This window comes from Ovis canadensis, chromosome X (genome assembly GCF_042477335.2).
Source record: "Ovis canadensis isolate MfBH-ARS-UI-01 breed Bighorn chromosome X, ARS-UI_OviCan_v2, whole genome shotgun sequence".
NCBI classification, from domain to species: Eukaryota; Metazoa; Chordata; class Mammalia; order Artiodactyla; family Bovidae; genus Ovis; species Ovis canadensis.
This window is the reverse complement of record NC_091727.1, coordinates 76,457,352-76,475,725: the sequence shown is the minus strand read 5'-3', so window position 1 is coordinate 76,475,725 and position 18,374 is coordinate 76,457,352. Positions and strand designations below refer to the sequence as shown.

General features: G+C 38.9%; 1 protein-coding gene across 15 annotated transcripts in view; it reads left to right on the top strand.

Moving 5' to 3' along the window:
- The window catches only part of RPS6KA6 (ribosomal protein S6 kinase A6), a 259,279-nt gene that overhangs the window by 71,371 nt on the left and 169,534 nt on the right, over positions 1 to 18,374 (top strand). For 2 of the 15 annotated variants that reach the window (XM_070290375.1, XM_070290367.1), the window contains exons 1-3: positions 5,891 to 6,284; positions 6,592 to 7,759; positions 7,943 to 8,052. The exons of 2 other annotated variants lie outside the window; for them this stretch is intronic. In XM_070290375.1, the coding sequence (XP_070146476.1) occupies positions 7,972 to 8,052 (81 nt within the window). In that variant the 5' untranslated portion in view covers positions 5,891 to 6,284; positions 6,592 to 7,759; positions 7,943 to 7,971. 11 more of the 15 variants (XM_070290379.1, XM_070290372.1, XM_070290370.1 and 8 more) reach the window with 10 other exon arrangements.

Below are 18,374 nucleotides of genomic sequence, written 5' to 3'. Positions count from 1 at the left end.
CAGATGAGTCAGTTAACTTTTTCCAGCTAAATTGTATGACCATGGAAATCTTTTATCATTACTTCAGTCATAGGAACTCTAAACACATATTTTATTGCAGTTGACAAGAGTTTTGCAAATTACATGCAAAAGACAGTTTGAAACTAGGTAAATTGGTAGGTACACAAATTTACATTTTTATTATTGTTATACAGATTTATGAGTTATGTTTGAAGTCTGAGTAGGGTAACATTGCTACTCTCATATCCTTAATGAAAGAATGGTCCACATTTAACTCAGAAGAACTTTCCATAACAAAGTTCTAAAATTTGCAGGGACCCAAATGAAAAATTTGAGTTAAGGAAGAGACATCAAATGAGTGGCTCAAATTAATTGGCTCTATCTGGGTGAATAATACTGTGAAGGATGTGGGCAGCCAGATTACCTTCACATCTGGTGTTATTGCTTGGGTTTATAAAAATGTATCTGTTTTGTCACCTACAGGTAGTTATGACATGTATGTTATCCTAGGAATTAATTTCCTGTATCATAGATCCATCATTCTAACATTTAGAAAACCTACCAGTAAGACAACTGCTTTTTTTTCCAGAAAATATCATTATAACCAAATATGTTGGCTGGATTTGAAGAGATTTAGAAATAAAAAGAAAATAAAATGTTATTTCTTGATATTTTGCCTATATATAATACAGCAAAACTCCTTTGTAACATGTGCCATTATTAAATGGCTCAGAATTCTAGCTAAACCATAAAATATAATAATAACAAATTTTCATAAAAATCTTAGGAGTTAGGCTACAAACAATGGTAACTACTCTTCCCCCTCTCTCGTATCATTAAGGGATTTTGTTCTCTGTGTACTGTAAACTTTAGTTACTGTCCAAAGAGAAAAACTAAACTATAGCCATATTTATCATTTATTTACTGCTTAATCTCATTCATCTCAACAAAAATGAAACATATTTCACAAGTAGGTGTGACTTGCTTGCCCTTTTGAAATTGATTTGTAGGGGGACCAAAGTTACTTAGTATTTTTAGAGAACAAAAGTTATCTGACACTCCTGAGGAATAACTTAAATATAATAAGTATTTGCTAAAATTTGAAAGTTTCCTGTTTCTGCACACAGATCCCATTTTTATATATTTAAATCAGAATATCTCCAAATAAAATATTGGAATATTTTTCTAATAATGCTTTTATGCTCTATGTTGATTCATCAATTTACAGCTATTTGGATTATAAACTTTGGGGAACTAGGCAGAAAATGCTGAGGGACTGTGTGGCTCTTTCTGTAATTATACCCCAAATAAGCAGTATTTGTATATGTCACAATCTAGGAATAAGAACCACAATGTAGGATCTATGGCTGGTCTGTGATCTGCTGATCAAAGGTCCTTGGTTCATATTTCACATCCCCTTAGTGGGGCCAAGATGAGTTTGTTTTTATCTCCATATGGGTTGGTTAACTTTTTTCATCTAAATTGCATGACCACCCACTTTTACACCTGACCCTGGTCATCTGATGTGTGCCATTTGTCACAGGGCAAAGAAATCAATGTAGAGGTTTATGTACCCTTTTCCTAGTTCTGAAAATACTCAGAAATCATGCTCTGATGGTGGTAGAACCCATTGCATCATCCTTTATGATAAATAATATATTATTTAGAAACTAGTTAAGTACATCCCAGTTCTAGAACAACCAAAACCTTGCCAAATACTTTTTAAACTTTTAAGGCTACAATAATGGAAATCCAGAGATACATAGGCATATAGAAATTTTGAGGCAAAAATGTCCTGATCACTGAAGGGAAAGCAATAAACTCTGTTGTGTATACTTATAGAAAATTTAGAATTTTAAGTTCCAGTCTTCTTTACTACATGCCTTTATGCTTAAATAAAGTCATCATGTTTTTCATCAATAGTTCAAGGGCTTTCTCATTTAGTAGAAATTAGATCTCATAGTCCCTGGTAACCAATAACTTAAAATCAGGTAATATGTCTTTGATACAAGAAGTCAACACAGAACAGATAGGCATTAAACTTCTCAAGAGTTAAGTACTGTCGCACATTTTTATAACAGACCACAGTTTTAACATAGTGTCTGGCTAAAGTAGAAATGTTGTTTGTCCATCCAGCACGTTTATTGAACACCAGCCATATGCTGTGAATGCAGAGCTTAATTAATTCACTACCATCAAAAAGCTCAAAGTTCACTGGTAAAGATAAAGAAATGCTGAAATTAGTATATGGAAAATATGTTATGGAAGTACAGAGGAATGGGTGACTAATTTATCCCTGGGATGAGTGGAAAGAAGGAATGAAGAGGGGGAAGTTAAGTTCCAAGAGGCTTCACAGAGCAGCAGAGTGGGGTAAAAGGTTTGGCACCAGGCAGACCTCGTTTTAATTCTAGACTTTTCCTTTATTATCTGTGAGGTTTTGGGAAGATCATTGAACCTTAGGCTCAGGTACCTCATCTGTAAAATATAGATAATATAAGTTTTTACAAGTTCTTAGGTAGGCTAAATGAATCCATGAAGAGCATAAGCCTGGAGCACAGTCGGCTCTTTTCTCAGTAAATAGTAGTTAATATTTACTGCTATTGCTTCAGTCGTGTCCAACTCTGTGCGACCCCATGGACTGCAGCCTACCAGGCTCCTCCGTCCATGGGGATTTTCCAGGCAAGAGTACTGGAGTGGGTTGCCATTGTCTTCTCCTATTAAGGGAAGTTATCTACAAAGACTAGGATAGGGAAGAGACAATAACATGTGCATAAATTTGACTGGAATATGAAATGGTACATGAAGCTAGGAAGATAGAGGGCAGATGGTGAAAACATTTAAACATCTGTATTCAGAGTTAAAGAGTTTGGGTACTTTACTGGAGATGATAAAAGAATCACTGGAAAATTTTGATCACTGGGCTGCCAATGAGGAGGATGGTTTGAGGAGACAGTATAAATTTAGAGTCAGAAAAATCAGTTAAGAGGAATCATTGTTATAATTGGTTCAAGTAAATATTTTATGAGGTGAACTGAGTCAATGGCAGTGGGGATGGAGCAGACATTTAAAAATAATTGAGATATAAGAAAAGACTTGTTAACTAATGGAAAGATTTGAAAAATGAGAGTCTATTAAAACCATTGAGTTGAGGAAGGGAATTTAATTATTTAAATTATTTTTTAATGAGGCATGTATATTTATATATTGGAGAAAAAAATGGCAACCCACTGCAGTATTCTTGCCTAGAGAATCCCATAGACAGAGGAGGAGCCTGGTGGGCTACAGTCCATGGGATTGCACACAGTCAGACATTACTGAGTGACTAACACATACACGTGTCTATATCTTAAGGGGAATGTTAAATGAATGAACATACATGAAAGTTAAATTTTATATAGAAGCAGAGTAATACATTCATAGTGAGGAAGCTTCTTAATATAGTTGATGTGGTATATTTATCAAATGCATAGGAGGAAAGGACAAATTCATTCATCCAGAAAAATTTACTGTGTATCATTATGTTAGATGCTGGATGGAATAAATAAATCAATCATATATCACATGTTGATTAGTATTATCAAGAAAAAGCAGGGTGAGGCTAGATAGTTATGGGGATGGTGTTTTAGAACGGATGGTCATAAAAAGACTCAAATGACATTTGAGCAACAAACTAGTGGGTGGTAGAGGTCATTAATTATTTGAAGACTAGGCAAGGAACAGGTTAGTTAGGGTCGAATCTAGAATTCAGTTAGGTATCCAAATAGAATAAGCAGTTTCATGTACAAGTCTAGACTTCAAGAAAGTGTTTATGGTTAGAGATAAAATTTGACAGTCTTCAGCATACAGATGGGATTTAAAGCTGTGGAACAGGGTGGGATATGGGAATACCTAAAATGTTGGGGAAGGTATAGGTCAAGGACTGAGCCCTGAAGTTCCAGTTTTTAGAGATTAGGAAGATGAAGGATGATATAGCAAAGGACATGGAGAAGAAATGGCCAGTGATGTAGAAGGAAAATGAACAAATGTTTTGCCCTGGGGGCCAGGTGAGGATAATGCTTTAAGAGACATGAACTACTTCAGATACTAATGAGTGGTTCAGCAAGTTGAAGTAAGTAACAGCATGCTTTCTGCTGATAGGAAAGGTCCAGTAGAGGAGAAAAATAGATGGTTTGAAAGGGGCAGACAGGAAGTGGAAGAATTGCAGAACAAGGCCTTTGAGTAGGCAAGAAAAGATGATATCCAGTGCTCAAAGCATTGGTGGAAGCAAGGTCAGTTCAGCCAAAGGGAAGTCTACCTGCATGTGGGTACATGCTCACATATTTTCACTGTTTATAGCCCCATGTCTCCACTATTTTCAAAGCTTTCATTTTTATAGAATCATATTCTTAAAGCTTCCCTGCTGGCTCAGATGGTAAAGCGTCTGCTTACAATGTGGGAGACACGGGTTCAATCTCTGGGTCGGGAAGATCACCTGGAGAAGGAAATGGCAACCCACTCCAGTATTCTTGCCTGGAAAATGCCATGGATGGAGGAACCTGGTAGGTACAGTCCATGGGGTCGCAAAGAGTCGGACACGACTAAGCGCCTACACACACACACATATTCTTAAAACTTAATTTCTCCCTGGGGTTTTAAGCTGAGTAGGTGGGAATGATCTAACAGTCATCTTTGATTGCAATTCAGGTACAATCTCTGGTTCACTTTACGTTGCCAGTGCTAGAAGCTAGACTGTGAAATAAACAGAGAGCATCGTCAACGTTTTCCGTGGAGCACAGTATCACAGTCCCAGGTGTAGTATGTGGAAGAGGGTGTTATTTTATGTCTACCATTAGAAATGTCGCCAAGGTACTGAGCTGGCTTAGTCGCTGTTACAGTTGTTCTTTCGAGTTCTTTGAAGTGTTAAATGTGGAATAACATTTTTACTCTAGGTTTTGAAGTATTTCCCATGTATTGATCATCTCCCATGCATGAGGCTATACTTCATCTCAGTTAAATTGCTAGCATGGTACAGTGTGTGGCTTAGAGTAGCAAAGCAGTAAATGATTTGGAGAAGAGAAAAAAATGATAATTTGTGTCACTACAGGTCCAATATCCTCAGAGCGGGGTGGAAATGAAGTTAGCTTCGTACACTGTCTTCACTGCCTCACGTTGAGCCCAATAAGTGGTGTACGTTATGTATGTGAATACTGGAAACACGGGGTGACATCGATAGTATGAAGACAACCAGAGTAAATACCAACACTGTGAGCAGGACAAGAGGAGAGGGGAGAGTTAGGCAGCGCAGTTGTACCACTTTATTTTAAACGGATTTTATTCCTGCCTCCAGCTTCTACCGGCTAATGTATACTGGACTAAAACCCCTGCCTTAATATTTGTCACTAAATACCAAATGGGCATGCCTCGGTGTATAGCGCACCTGCTTTTGCAAGTACTGAAAGCAGGTATTCCTGGAGTCTTCCTCTGACACTGACTCCTCCAAATGCTCATGAGGGACCCCAGCTCCCAAACCTTTTTCGGGACTCCTGCCGGCAAGGCTGTTCTGTTGACTTGCGAAGGCCTGCTGAGCATGTGTGAACAGCGCCGCGCATGCTCCGTGGAGCGCGCAGGTTTACCGAGGAGCTAGCAGAGGATTTTACTACGCCTCTCCCGCCTTCCCTGCCCAGTAAGCACCCCCCTCTCCCAATCCCCACCACGCGATCCCTCGCACCTCCCCGCCTACCCCCCGCCGCCACCCCCCCTCGCTTCACCCTAGGCTGGGGAATCTCCATTGACGTTTGGGTGACGCTGCCGTGCCGCCGCGGTCGGGAGTTCCAGGCGCCGCACAGGTAACGCCGCCGCTGCCGCCATATTGACAGAGCTGGGAGGGGGCCCGAGGGAGCGGGGAGCTGGCGGGGCGGGGGGCGGGTTGGGGGGAGTCACCGCCGAACGACTGTCGCGGCGTTGGCGGCAGTGGTGAGCACAAACCGAGCGGCAGCTCTTGGAGAGGCAGCACAGAGTTGTCTTCTCCGTGGGGAGCAGCAGCCTGTGGTGGCGACGACCCCTGGCTTCGAGTCTTTGAGGGACCCCACGGCGAAGGCAGCTGTCGTTGAAGGCGAGGCTGGGGATCCCGGCGGTGGCGGCGGCGCAGTGGCAGGCAGGCTCCAAAAACGGGATGCGCGGCCGCTCGGGCAGTTGGCAGCTCCTGTTCGAGTGCTCCTGAAGGGGCGATGCTACCGTTCGCTCCTCAAGACGAGCCCTGGGACCAAGAAATGGAGGTGTTTGGCGGCAGTGCAAGCAGCGGCGAGGTTAGTGTGGTGGCCAAGAGGGGTTGGGGCCACCCCCTTCCTCCTCTCAAGACCTTTGCTGGGGGGTCCGGGGGAGAAGGGGCATGGGGCTGGGAAGCGAGGTGCCAGGCCAGGCCCCTTGAGGCTGCGGGGCGGCGGACAACGCTCTGCTCGAACCGCGCTTTCTCTTGGGAGCCGGCGGGGATTGGGCGGCGGGCTCGGGAGTCAGGAGTAAGTGCAGCCCCGGCCAGGCTTGGCCTCGGGGGAGTATCTGTCTTGCGGGCCACGCCAGAGTTGTGACTAAGTTTCTTCACTTTTCGACCTGAAGTGGAACTGGGGGATACGCCAGGTGCCCGCGCCTGGCTCCGCATGTTTCTCTTTCTCCGCTGCGCCAAGTGTGCTAGCTGCCAATTTGAGGGACAGCTGCTGACTCCAGCTCTCTATTGAACACCGGGTGCTTTAGGAACCCAGCGCAACAGAAACAGCAAGGTGACGAACTCTGGGGACATTTACACATAGGGATGAATGCTCCTTAGTTACTTTTCTCATTTCTTTGTGGCTTGTTGTGGTTCTTTGTAACAACCTAAGTGGAGATTAACTGGAGGCAAGGTTTCTTTATCTACACTCAGGTGATGTTCTGCAGCCTCCTTGGCGGTCTCCTGAATTCTACCGCCCTCTTCCGCCCCTTCTCCCTTTGCCCAACTGCTGTCCCCGCCCCGTTGGTCAGTGAAAGAACAGGCAAAGTAAACTCCAGCCCTTATAAGAGGAATCTTTGGTAAGACAGCGAGGTTCAACCAAAATATTTTGGTTCGCCTCTCTTCCCGCTCTTCTTACTTCCGAAACTGTTCTGGTTATGCTTTGGTCAGCTGTGCAGTGAGAACTCAGATGTGCACAGGTTCTTTGTTTTTTTTATTATTGTTGCTTTGTTGTTTTTGTTGTTACTATTAGAAGCAGGCAGCCTTTAAGAACAAAAACAAGACTTTTTGGAAAGTCGGATGTTTTTCTGATAACCTAATCTATTGACAGCCTGGTAGTGCAGTAGAGGCCATCACGATTACAGATCTCCTAAAATTTTGAAGGCCAAATTGATTCACAGTAGGATATTTTGAGGTAGGACTTGAAATCCTCCACATCTCTAGGTGCAGATTTGTCTTTTAAGTACTTGCTTCATCCTTAAAAATATACGTTAGACTGCTGTCTGTTTAATTTGTTCTTTTTCTTTTCAAATTTCCAACTGAGCTGGGGTTAAAATTACATGCCAGAATAATATTTAATAAGAAATGTAGTGCAATATGGAAGAAGTCTAAAGTTGAACCCTCTCTATTTATAGGAAATATTTTACTATTACACTAAGGAATTCCTAGATACATTTTAATATTCTACATCTCTTAAGAACAGGATAAATGAAGAGGGGTTTGTTTCTTCTTGGAATGTTTCATACTTGCAAGAATTTTCTAGAAGATTACTCAAGGGAAGAGGAATTTTGTTTAATTTGTGTATGTAATCTTTTGACTTATAGTTCTAGGCATCTGGTTTATAAAAACAGTTAAATGCTTGGATAAAAGGTTGGGATGGGAGGGGGGAACCATTCGCATGCTTGCTATTATTTTTGTTAACTTTGAATGTAGAAATGTTTTAAATTGTAATTACCACATATGGTTTTTTTTTATTGTTTGCAGTATGTTTTAGGTATTATAGAGATTTAACAATGGGTCTCTCTACCTCAGCAATTTGGAAAAATACTGGAGTGGAAATTGTTAATCCCTATGAAGTAAAACGAAAGGTGAAGGTAATGTGGTAAAGATAGTATTTCTGCCTTCTTTGTCTAAAACAGTTATGAGTGGTTAGATTTAACCCTGCAAGTGACTTAATTAAACTTTTTTCTGAAAAAAATATTCTAGGTGAAAACTAACCACTACATCTGACCTGCTTAGACCTGTTTAGTACTCAGAACAGGTTATGTTGTTGTTGTTGTTGTTGTTGTTATTGATGTTTGTTTATAATGGCTTTCTTTTGATAAGGAGACACTTTTACTTCCCAGAATTTATATTTATTTTAATTACATGTTTGTTGATGTTGGCTTTGGAAATGTTAACCATTGAATGTGAACTTTGCAGCCCTCAATCATGATAGTTTTTAGGACTAAGGATGCTTTCATTGTAGAATATATTTTTTGAATATGTGTTGAAATCCTTAAAGAAAATGTAAGTATGAATCTGTTAACTTTAATGTTACAGGAAACTTTAATGTCTATTTCTGTGTGTGTTAAATCCTGATAAAATAAAAGATTGTATACACTATCATATTTTGTGGAATCTTTTTCAACATCTTTTGCTGTCTTGTTTCATGGGCAGTTGTTAACCTTTGAATTATCATTCAGAAGTGTGATAATTGGTTGTTTAGCCTCTTAACATGTTTTTGCACAGGAAAAAATTATTAAGGACAGTTGTGTTTTTATACCAGTGCACAGTAATGAGGTATAATGATGAGTCTAATCACTGTAACATTGTTCAATGGGAAATGTGTCAGAGGTTTCAAACAAGAATTAGATTGGTTCCAGTGAGAGGTGGAGAATGGGCCTGAAAGGGGAAAGAGGGTTCCTGGGAGAGGGTAAAATAGGATAAGCAAGAAGCTTTGGTTCTGAGAGCTCTTGCAGAGAATGTCTCAATTAGGTCTATTGGGAATAGGGACTTCAAAGGATATTATCTCTCAGGCAGCCATAATTTTAGCTATTGCCTGAATTCTGTCAGCGTCAGGGAGGAGATATAATGATGAAAACCCTAATCACTGTAAAATTGTCCTATGGGAAAATGTGTCGAGGTTTCAAGTAAGAATTAGGACGTGTGATGGGTATTGGTCATTCCTGGACAAAGGTCATTAAGAATAGCCTGTTTTAGTAGTAAAGTGGACTTTTCATGAAGTAGTGCCATGTACAGAGTTTGTGCACTTTCTGTTTTGGTGAGCGACTACTTGATTCCTGATGGAGTTTGTTATAGAATTTTCAAATTGTATATTATATCACCATATTATATTAAATATTTATTGGTACTTTTATATTATTTTTTAGCATACTGCTTTTGTTTAAGGAAGTTAGTTTTGAAAGTAATACAATTCATTGCTAAAACAGTTTGGGGCTAAAGCCACTGACTCTAAAAATTTAACTAGGACATCAGATATATGGCAGATTGGGAAAAACTGCTAATTTTAATTAAATTCATGAGACCCTGTAGTAATAGAGCAAAGAATATGGGCTTTGGAGGCCAGTTTAATCTAGGTTCCAGTTTCACATCCAACTTACACTAGTTCCACTGCAAGTTACCTAACCTCTCTGAGCTTCATCTCTAAATGGGAGAAGAACTGTCTTCAAGAGTTGTTATATAAAAACTAAATACCTTGCTGTGTTTAATTCCTTAGCAAAATGATTTGCACATAGTATGTATACAGTTCCTTCTCTTTCTCCATAGTCACCTCTTTTTTCTGCCCCTAAATTCTGAATTATTGTCAACTATATTAAAACCTGGAGAAGGCAATGGCACCCCACTTCAGTACTCTTGCCTGGAAAATCCCATGGACAGAGGAGCCTGGAAGGCTGAAGTCCATGGGCTTGCTGAGGGTCGGGCACAACTGAGCGACTTCACTTTCACTTTTCACTTTCACGCATTGTAGAAGGAAATGGCAACCCACTCATGTGTTCTTGCCTGGGGAATCCCGGGGACAGGGGGAGCCTGGTGGGCTGCCGTCTATGGGGTCGCACAGAGTCGGACATGACTGAAGTGACTTAGCAGCAGCATATTAAAACCTTGGGATTTAGATAACCATGGTCATAGCTTCAGTTTCCTTATTATGAGTGGTTTTTTCATAAGATCTCCTTCTTAGATCATTTCATTTAAGTATATTGATCACATTTGTAATGATAGGATGATTAAGGATGAAATACAAAGTTATATTTAGGAACACTTTGGGGGATAAGGAGAGGCAAATAATTTGTTATAACTAGCTAATGAGATGTTTCATTGACATTTTTCTTATTTTGAACTTTTGTCATGGTAGGAATTGGTTCAGTTCATGAAGTGTTTATTGGGTACAAGGCAGTTCAGTACATAGCATTGTAACGTGAAATGTCTAAAGATATACCATCCTGAATCCTGCCCCATCCCCATGGGTTTACATTCAGGTGGGCAAGATAGTCATATGCAGAAACTGCTATTATACAAATTACAAGACCGTCAACAATGAAGTGGCTGTGATGGTGGTTTAGGGAATAGATTTAGTAAGGCATTGTGAAAGAGGTAGAATTTGAGCAGAGCATTGGAGAGTGGATAATATTTTCACAGATTAAAGGAACCTATTTCTGGTGGATGAGGGCAGTGTAAGCAAAGGCATGGATGTGTCCTTGGAGGAAGGAGGAGTATGATTTGGTAGGATATAAGTCTATGATGTGAGAATGGGAATATAGTGTGATATGAGGTATTCATCTAAAGGTAGGCAAGGCCCAATTGTATGGGGCTTTTAAAGCTAGTTTAAAGGTTTTCAGTGTTCTGTAAATGGGAGCTACTGAAGATTTTTGAGATCATGAATGGCATGACCAGATCTGTGCTGGCAATAGCTGATGGCAGCATGTAGGATGGATTGGAGTTGAGGAGAGACTGGGGGTGGGGAATTTTAATCAGTGAAAGTGAGTTTTTTTTTTTTTTTTTAACAAAGACAGAAGGCAGTAGAAAGGAGAATACTGAGGGAGAGACCTTGAAGAGTTAAAATAGTTTAACAACTGATCAGATATTAGGGAGTAAGAGAAATTAGAAGTATTGTGGTAGGACTTAATTCAATATAACAGATATTTAATGCATGCTTGCCAGTAAAAGTGTCTGTTAGCCACTAGACTAGTATAAAGATAAACAAATATTTGCAGCGTAGGGAGATAGAAAGCTAAAACAACACTTCCCCAGTTGTGTCTTAAACAAGAACAAACCACTCTAAAGATTTCTGGCTATGCTTGGCATGCTTAAAATCTTTACTTCTAAAGGTGAATACGCTTATTACTAGCTGAAAAGTTTTTCAGTACTTTTAAAATAGTGCTTTAGCCTGAAATTTTTGCTTTATCAGTATTCATCTTAAATAGCAGCCCACGAGTGCAGAGGGCTGTGCTGAAAATAGTGACTGGTGCTTTTTTCTAGAATGCAATAAAGAGAACAGGGATATCTGTTTTTCTTATATACTCTCACCAGGTTTATTTGGACTAGAAAGAGGGGAGTGGCCAACAGGGCCCTGACCCCAACCCACCACTGATGCCTTCCCAGTTTTTCCAAGACTATTTTACTTTAAGCCAGTCTGGTCTGGAAATATTCAGGCCAGTTCCTTCAGGGCAAAGCGTCTGTATTTCCCTACCTTGATTTTTTTCTTCAAGAGAGGTAATCATTACCTCACCATTCCAAAATAAGGCCTGACTTGGTTCTATTGCTTTCTCTGGCCGTATTGTTTCCTTACCGCCCCTTTCAGTCTCTCTCATCTATAATTTTGAGAGAGAAATATAAGATTTTTTTCTGTTCTTGTAATTTCTCTCTTGGTGGATGCTGTCATTATCTTTAGCCAGCAGTTCTCAAAGTCTGGTAAGTACTTGGAATCTTGAGGTCTTAATTTTTAATACTTTTGTCAAAATTTGCTGTATAATGTTTATACATTTATGTGATTTCCAAAGATAATGTACTGTTCTTGATGATGGTTTTATTTTCTTTGTCTATATTGTTTTCTTTTGGTTTGTTTTTAGGTGGGAAGAGAGTTGAAAAGAGATTTAATTTATTTTATTTTTGGTTCCACTGAGTCTTTGCTGCTTGTGGGCTTTCTCTAGTTGCTGTGAGTCGTGGGTACTCTCTAGTTGTGGTACTCAGGCTTCTCATTGCAGTGGCTTCTTTTGTTGTAGAGCACTGGCTCTAGGTGAGTGGGCTTCAGTTGTTGCAGCTCGTGAGCTCTAGAGCACAGGCTCAGTCGCTTCTCAATGGCATATGGGACCCTTCCAGACCAGGGGTTGAACCCACATTTCCTGCACTTGCAGACAGATTCCTAACCACTGGACCACCAGGGAGGTCCCAGGAGAGAGATGTAGAGCTAAGTTTGAACTGGCTTTTGTAGATAATAGAGATGTTTTCTGAATTGCCCTGGAGGCATTCTACGTAACTGATTTTGCTGCTAGATTTTAACTCTTATCTGAAGTAGGTCCTGCTGTGTGTGTGTGTGTGTGTGTGTGTGTGTGTGTGTGTGTGTGTGTGTGTGTTGGTATGTGAGAGAGAGAAAGAGAGAGATTGAGAGGGAGAGAGTGTGTTTTGTTTATTCCTTGCTTCCATTTCACAAAGTATTTCAGATGGTTTATAGGAGATAAGATCCAATAAAAATTATTTTGATATTCAGGATAAGAGGAAACAGCATAGAAAGGATGGAAAGGATGGAGGATGAGGTTGGAGGGTGAACTAGAACACAGATAAGATGCTCTAAAGGTCTGCTACATAATTAAAATATAGTTTAATTTCAAATTTGACCTTGATTTCCATGGGCTGGTAGTTTTTAGTTTTGATCATACATTGGATGGGGCTTCCCTGGTGGCTCAGTGGTAAAGAATACACCTGCCAATGCAGGAAACACAGGTCCAATCCCTGGGTCAGGAAGATCCCCTGGAGAAGGAAATGGCTACCCACTCCAATATTGTTGCCTGGGAAATCCCATGGACAGAGGAGCCTGGTGGGATGCAATCCATGGGGTCTCAAAAGAGTTGGATACGACTTAGCGACTAAATAACAACAGCCTAGATCAGAGATATCTGGGAGTTAAAAAAAAATTTCCATGATGGTGCCTAACTCACAGAGATTCATATTTAATCTGGTGAGTGTCTGGGCATCATTTCCTAGGTGATTGTGATATACAGCCAATGATAAAGAGCCACAGCTCTATGCCAAAAGGAAAAAAATAGTCATGTAGTTCTCATTATCCAACAGAAAAAAAGCGTCTGTCAATTCCTAAGCCAGCAATTAGCTGTAAAATAAATTTTCTGTGAGTTACGTTTTTTGTATGTTTTATTCTGTTGTTCTACAGTATGATGGGAGCAGAGGAAGTATTTGAAGTATCTTGTATACTCTTCCTGTGTAGATTTGAGGAATTTCCTTTTCTATAAGAGAAAAAAAAGTTTAGTGACCTGTTTTAACCTTATAATTTTGAAGCTAAATAATCTGCATACCTTACTACTAGCTAAGGATATAGTGACTCCATTGTGAATAAAATATCCCTTCACTAACAAAAATTTCAAAGGCCACAAATAATTATTCTTACAATGAGGCCTATCTCTCTTTCCTGTAAAGTGGTTGGGGACAGACTTTAAGAGGATATGTAGTAATTTTAGCACCTAATGTAAATTTTTTACTCAAAAAGACATTGGAATCCATTCCATCTTAAATGTATCTCTTAAGGGAAAAAGAAACAACATTTATTGAACATGTATTATCTCTTCAGTTTTACTAACTCTTCAAAACAGTTTGGTACGAAAAGGTGTATCTTTTTAACAGATGAGAAAGACAAAAATCAGTGGAAGGCACAGTTGAAATTTGAACTGAGATCATTTTAAATTCATGTTTTCCCCTGTATACATTGTTGTCCCCCTTATAAAGATTATATTGAAGATGAGAAGACATAGACAAGTTGTTGAAAACCATATCAGATCAGTAAATCAGAATTGCTGATTGAATAGCTATGTTCACTCAAAATAAAGGTCAATAAAATCCAAGGAGGTTTTATGTAGACATAGACAGGTTAATTCTCAATTTCATATATGAAAGCATAGGATCTAGAGTATCTAAAACAGTTTTGAAAAAACTAAAATGCAAGAAATCACTCAATATAGGGTAGTAAGGCAGTAAAAACAAATTAAAGCAGTGTGGTATTGGAAGAATAAACACATAGATCAGTGGAACAGAATAGGGAATCCAGAAATAGTCCACTCAAATAGGCTCAACTGATTTCTGAGAAAAGTGCAGAAGCAGAGTAAAGGTCTTCAGTTTCCTCGTATATAAAATGGAAATTAATGTGTTTATCTCTGATTATTTTGAGAAGTAAATAAAATCATTGTTCTTTGCATATACTCTCTGACAAGAATAATAAAGTTATTGCTGTTTTTAACAAAATAAGATTTAGATGTCGTACACAAAGGACTTCTTTTACTCTGATAAATAACTCAATGGCCAATTTAAACTTGTTTCACATTCCCCAAGGTTGTATTTTTATGAAATTGTAAGGACCTCATATCTCTAAGAAATTAGTACACTGAGAATTGCTACTAAAGAATACCATGTATGTACACATGCCATGTAAAAGTGTGCATTCATCTATACTACACACAATACATGTATCTTTTGAAAGTAAAATTTTCCAAAGCATATGTTGTAGTTTGCATTAGACTGGCCAGATGACCAGTGTCTTAGCATGGGGAACATTTTGGAGCTATTTAGAACCATTAAAGTCATTTCGACCAAGGAGAGTAAACAAATTCCTGCCTGAACAGTAACCAGGGAAGCTGCTTTACTGTCATTGGACCAAAGTTTTAAAATGTTCCACAGATACCTTCTAATGTATATATAATATTGTTATGCTTAGTTCAACTAATAGTAACCTATCATTTGCACAACTACCAGTCCTTTTAAAATGTATGGCAAAACCAATACAGTATTGTAAAGTAAAATAAAGTAAAAATAAAAACAAAAAACAAACAAAACAAAAAAAATAAAATTAGCTACTATAAAAAATAAATAAAAAAATAAAAGCATGATGATACTCAGATTGGTTTTAATTGATTCTAAATGTTATTTTGCATTTATTCAGCAAATGATCATTAAATGCCTGCATGTGTAGATTGTTGTGTTAGTTACTAGATAGAATTCATTTGCTTATTGTTCTGGGTTTCTACCTTGAAAGCTGAAAACCAATTAACTGGGAAATGTCGGAAGGGACAGTATATTATGTCACAACAACCAGCAAATTTAGGCTGATAGAAAATTTTTTAAAATTTTATTTTTTTCTGGGATAGCAGTGTTCTAATTCCATACTCCTGTGAAATTACTCACAAGTTCACTGATAACTCCTTCTCCTTTGCTTTCCAAAAATATTGGTAGTTTTAAAAAATAGTAATAGATTTCCTCCTATTCAAATCAGCTGTCAAGAGTAGAGCCTAGGTATGTATGGGAATTCTATTTGTGTCTTATTTTTGCTTTAGGTACCTCTCTTTACTCCTGGCATTGGATTATGGCAGTTAAAGTGGATTATTCTTTGGAGGCATGTGTCCCTTTTGCTTTTATTTAGTGCTCTTCTACAGTCTTTTTTGCTGCATGGGAAAGGAAAAAAAAATTTCCTAATGAATTGCCTTTGAATAGGCGTCTCTTAGTTCTTGATGTTGAAATAATACAGAGTCTACAGGTTGGTTTTCTGGGTTAACAAGTTATCCTTCAAGTTACTAGTGTTTGATTTTGTGTATTTCACCTCTAACTTTTTGGAGGTGTATACTAAAATAACTAGTAAAATTTTGAAATTACCTTTATCCTCATTATTTTCATAGTGAGATTGTTCAGAAGCTGGATAGCAAGATCAGTAATACCTTATGTGACCAATTTTAACATACTGTACATGTAAGTAGTCTCTGGGAAGCATGGGTTTGTCTAGATAACAATAGGGCTGACTTCAGCCTTTTTATTTAACCTATTGGGCTCTGTGTTGCAGAAAGATTATTAAGAGGGCCATGGCATGACTGTTTTTCTAGAAATAACGTCTCTGAAGATTTAGAGTGATCTTGAATTAGGGTATTACTTTGAAGACTGATTCTAATTGAATAAACTTAGTAACTTTAGAGTCATTATCATTTTTTAATTTGAGAGGAACAGAAATGTCGTCATCATTGTTTCAGATTTTACGTTTTTAGATTCTATGTTTTAAAAAGTAGTGTACTTGACTTTATTTGTTTTAAATACTTGTAACAGTATGGCACAAGTGAAATATTGAAAAAGATTTGGGTGAATAATGCCGGTTCCAAAAAGTGAACTAAGTATTCATTAGTTTGTTATTAGAGTTAACAGCATCTAAAAATCTAACATAATCTTCCTTCAGGGAGATGACAGGTTTCTGCTAGTAAAATTATTGGTTTCAAAAAGCATGGAAAAGTATCTATTCTGCTGGCATTTTCTTTTAATTTACAAGGATACAGGAACATTGGAGTAAACGTAAATTGAAAATACAGCTTGAGTGTTATGAAATCGTGAACATAATCAGGGGAAAGAAATATTCTGTGTGTACTGCAGCAGTTATAAGCCCATAGCATAAATAATTTTAGTTTGTTCTTTCTTTGCTAGGCCAACTTGGTTCAGTTCAGTTGTTCAGTCATGTCCGACTCTTTGCAACCACATGGAATGCAGCACGCCAGGCTTCCCTGTCCATCACCAACTGTTGGAAGCTACTCAGACTCATGCCCATTGTGTCAGTGATGCCATACAATCATCTCATCCTCTGTCATCCCCTTCTTCTCCCACCTTCAATCTTTCCCAGCATCAGGATCTTTTCCAATAAGTTTGCACTTCTGATCAGGTGGCCAAAGTATTGAAGTTTCAGTTTCAGCATCAGTCCTTCCAGTGAATATTCAGGACTGATTTCCTTTAGGATGGACTGGTTGGATCTCCTGGCAGTCTCCTCCAACACCACAGTTGAAAATCATCAATTTTTCTGTGCTCAGCTTTCTTTATAGTCCAATTTTCACATCCATACATGCCTACTGGAAAAACCAAAGCTTCGAGTAGATGGACCTTAGTTGGCAAAGTAATGTCTCTGCTTTTTAATATGCTGTCTAGGTTGGTTATAGCCTTTGTTCCAAGGAGCAAGTGTCTTTTAATTTCATGGCTGCAGCCACCATCTACAGTGGTTTTGGAGCCCAAGAAAATCAAGTCTGTAACTGTTTCCACTGTTTCCCCCATCTATTTGCCATGAAGTGATGGGACCAGATGCCATGATCTTAGTTTTCTGAATGTTAAGCTTTAAGCCAAAATTTTCACTCTCCTCTTTCACTTTCATCAAGAGGCTCTTTAGTTATCCCTTTCTGCCATAAGGGTGGTGTCATCTGCATATCTGAGGTTATTGACATTTTTCCCTGCAATCTTGATTCCAGTTTGTGCTTCATCCAGCCAAGTGTTTCTCATGATGTACTCTGCATATAAGTTAAATAAGCAGGGTGACAATATACAGCCTTAACGTACTCCTTTTCCTATTTGGAACCAGTCTGTTTTTCCATGTCCAGTTCAAACTGTTGCTTCCTGACCTGCATACAGATTTCTCAAGAGGCAGGTGAGGTGGTCTGGGATTCCCATCTCTTTCAGAATTTTCCACAGTTTATTGTGATCCACACAGTCAAAGGCTTTGGCAGTCAATAAAGCAGAATGGAACTCTCTTGCTTTTTCAATGATCCAGCAGATGTGGGCAATTTGGTCGCTGGTTCCTCTGCCTTTTCTAAAACCAGCTTGAACATCTGGAAGTTTACAGTTCACGTGTTACTGAAGCTGGGCTTGGAGAATTTTGAGCATTACTTTACTAGTATGTGAGATGAGTGCAATTGTGTGGTAGTTTGAGCATTCTTTGGCATTGTCTTTCTTTGGGATTGGAATGAAAACTGACCTTTTCCAGTCCTGTGGCCATGGCTGAGTTTTCCAAATTTGCTAGCATATTGAGTGCAGCACATTCATAGCATCATCTTTCAGGATTTGAAATAGCTTAACTTGAATTCCATCACCTCCACTAGCTTTGTTCATAGTGATGTTTCCTGAGGCCCACTTGACTTCACATTCCAGGATGTCTGGCTCTAGGTGAGTGACTATGCCATCGTGGTTATCTGGGTCATGAAGATCTTTTTTGTATAGTTCTTCTGTGTATTCTTGCCACCTCTTCTTAATATCTTCTGCTTCTGTTTGGTCCCTACCATTTCTGTCCTTTATTGAGCCCATCTTTGCATGAAATAGTGCCTTGGTATCTCTAATTTTCTTGAAGAGATCTCTAGTCTTTCCCATTCTATTTTCCTCTATTTCTTCACACTGGTCACTGAGGAAG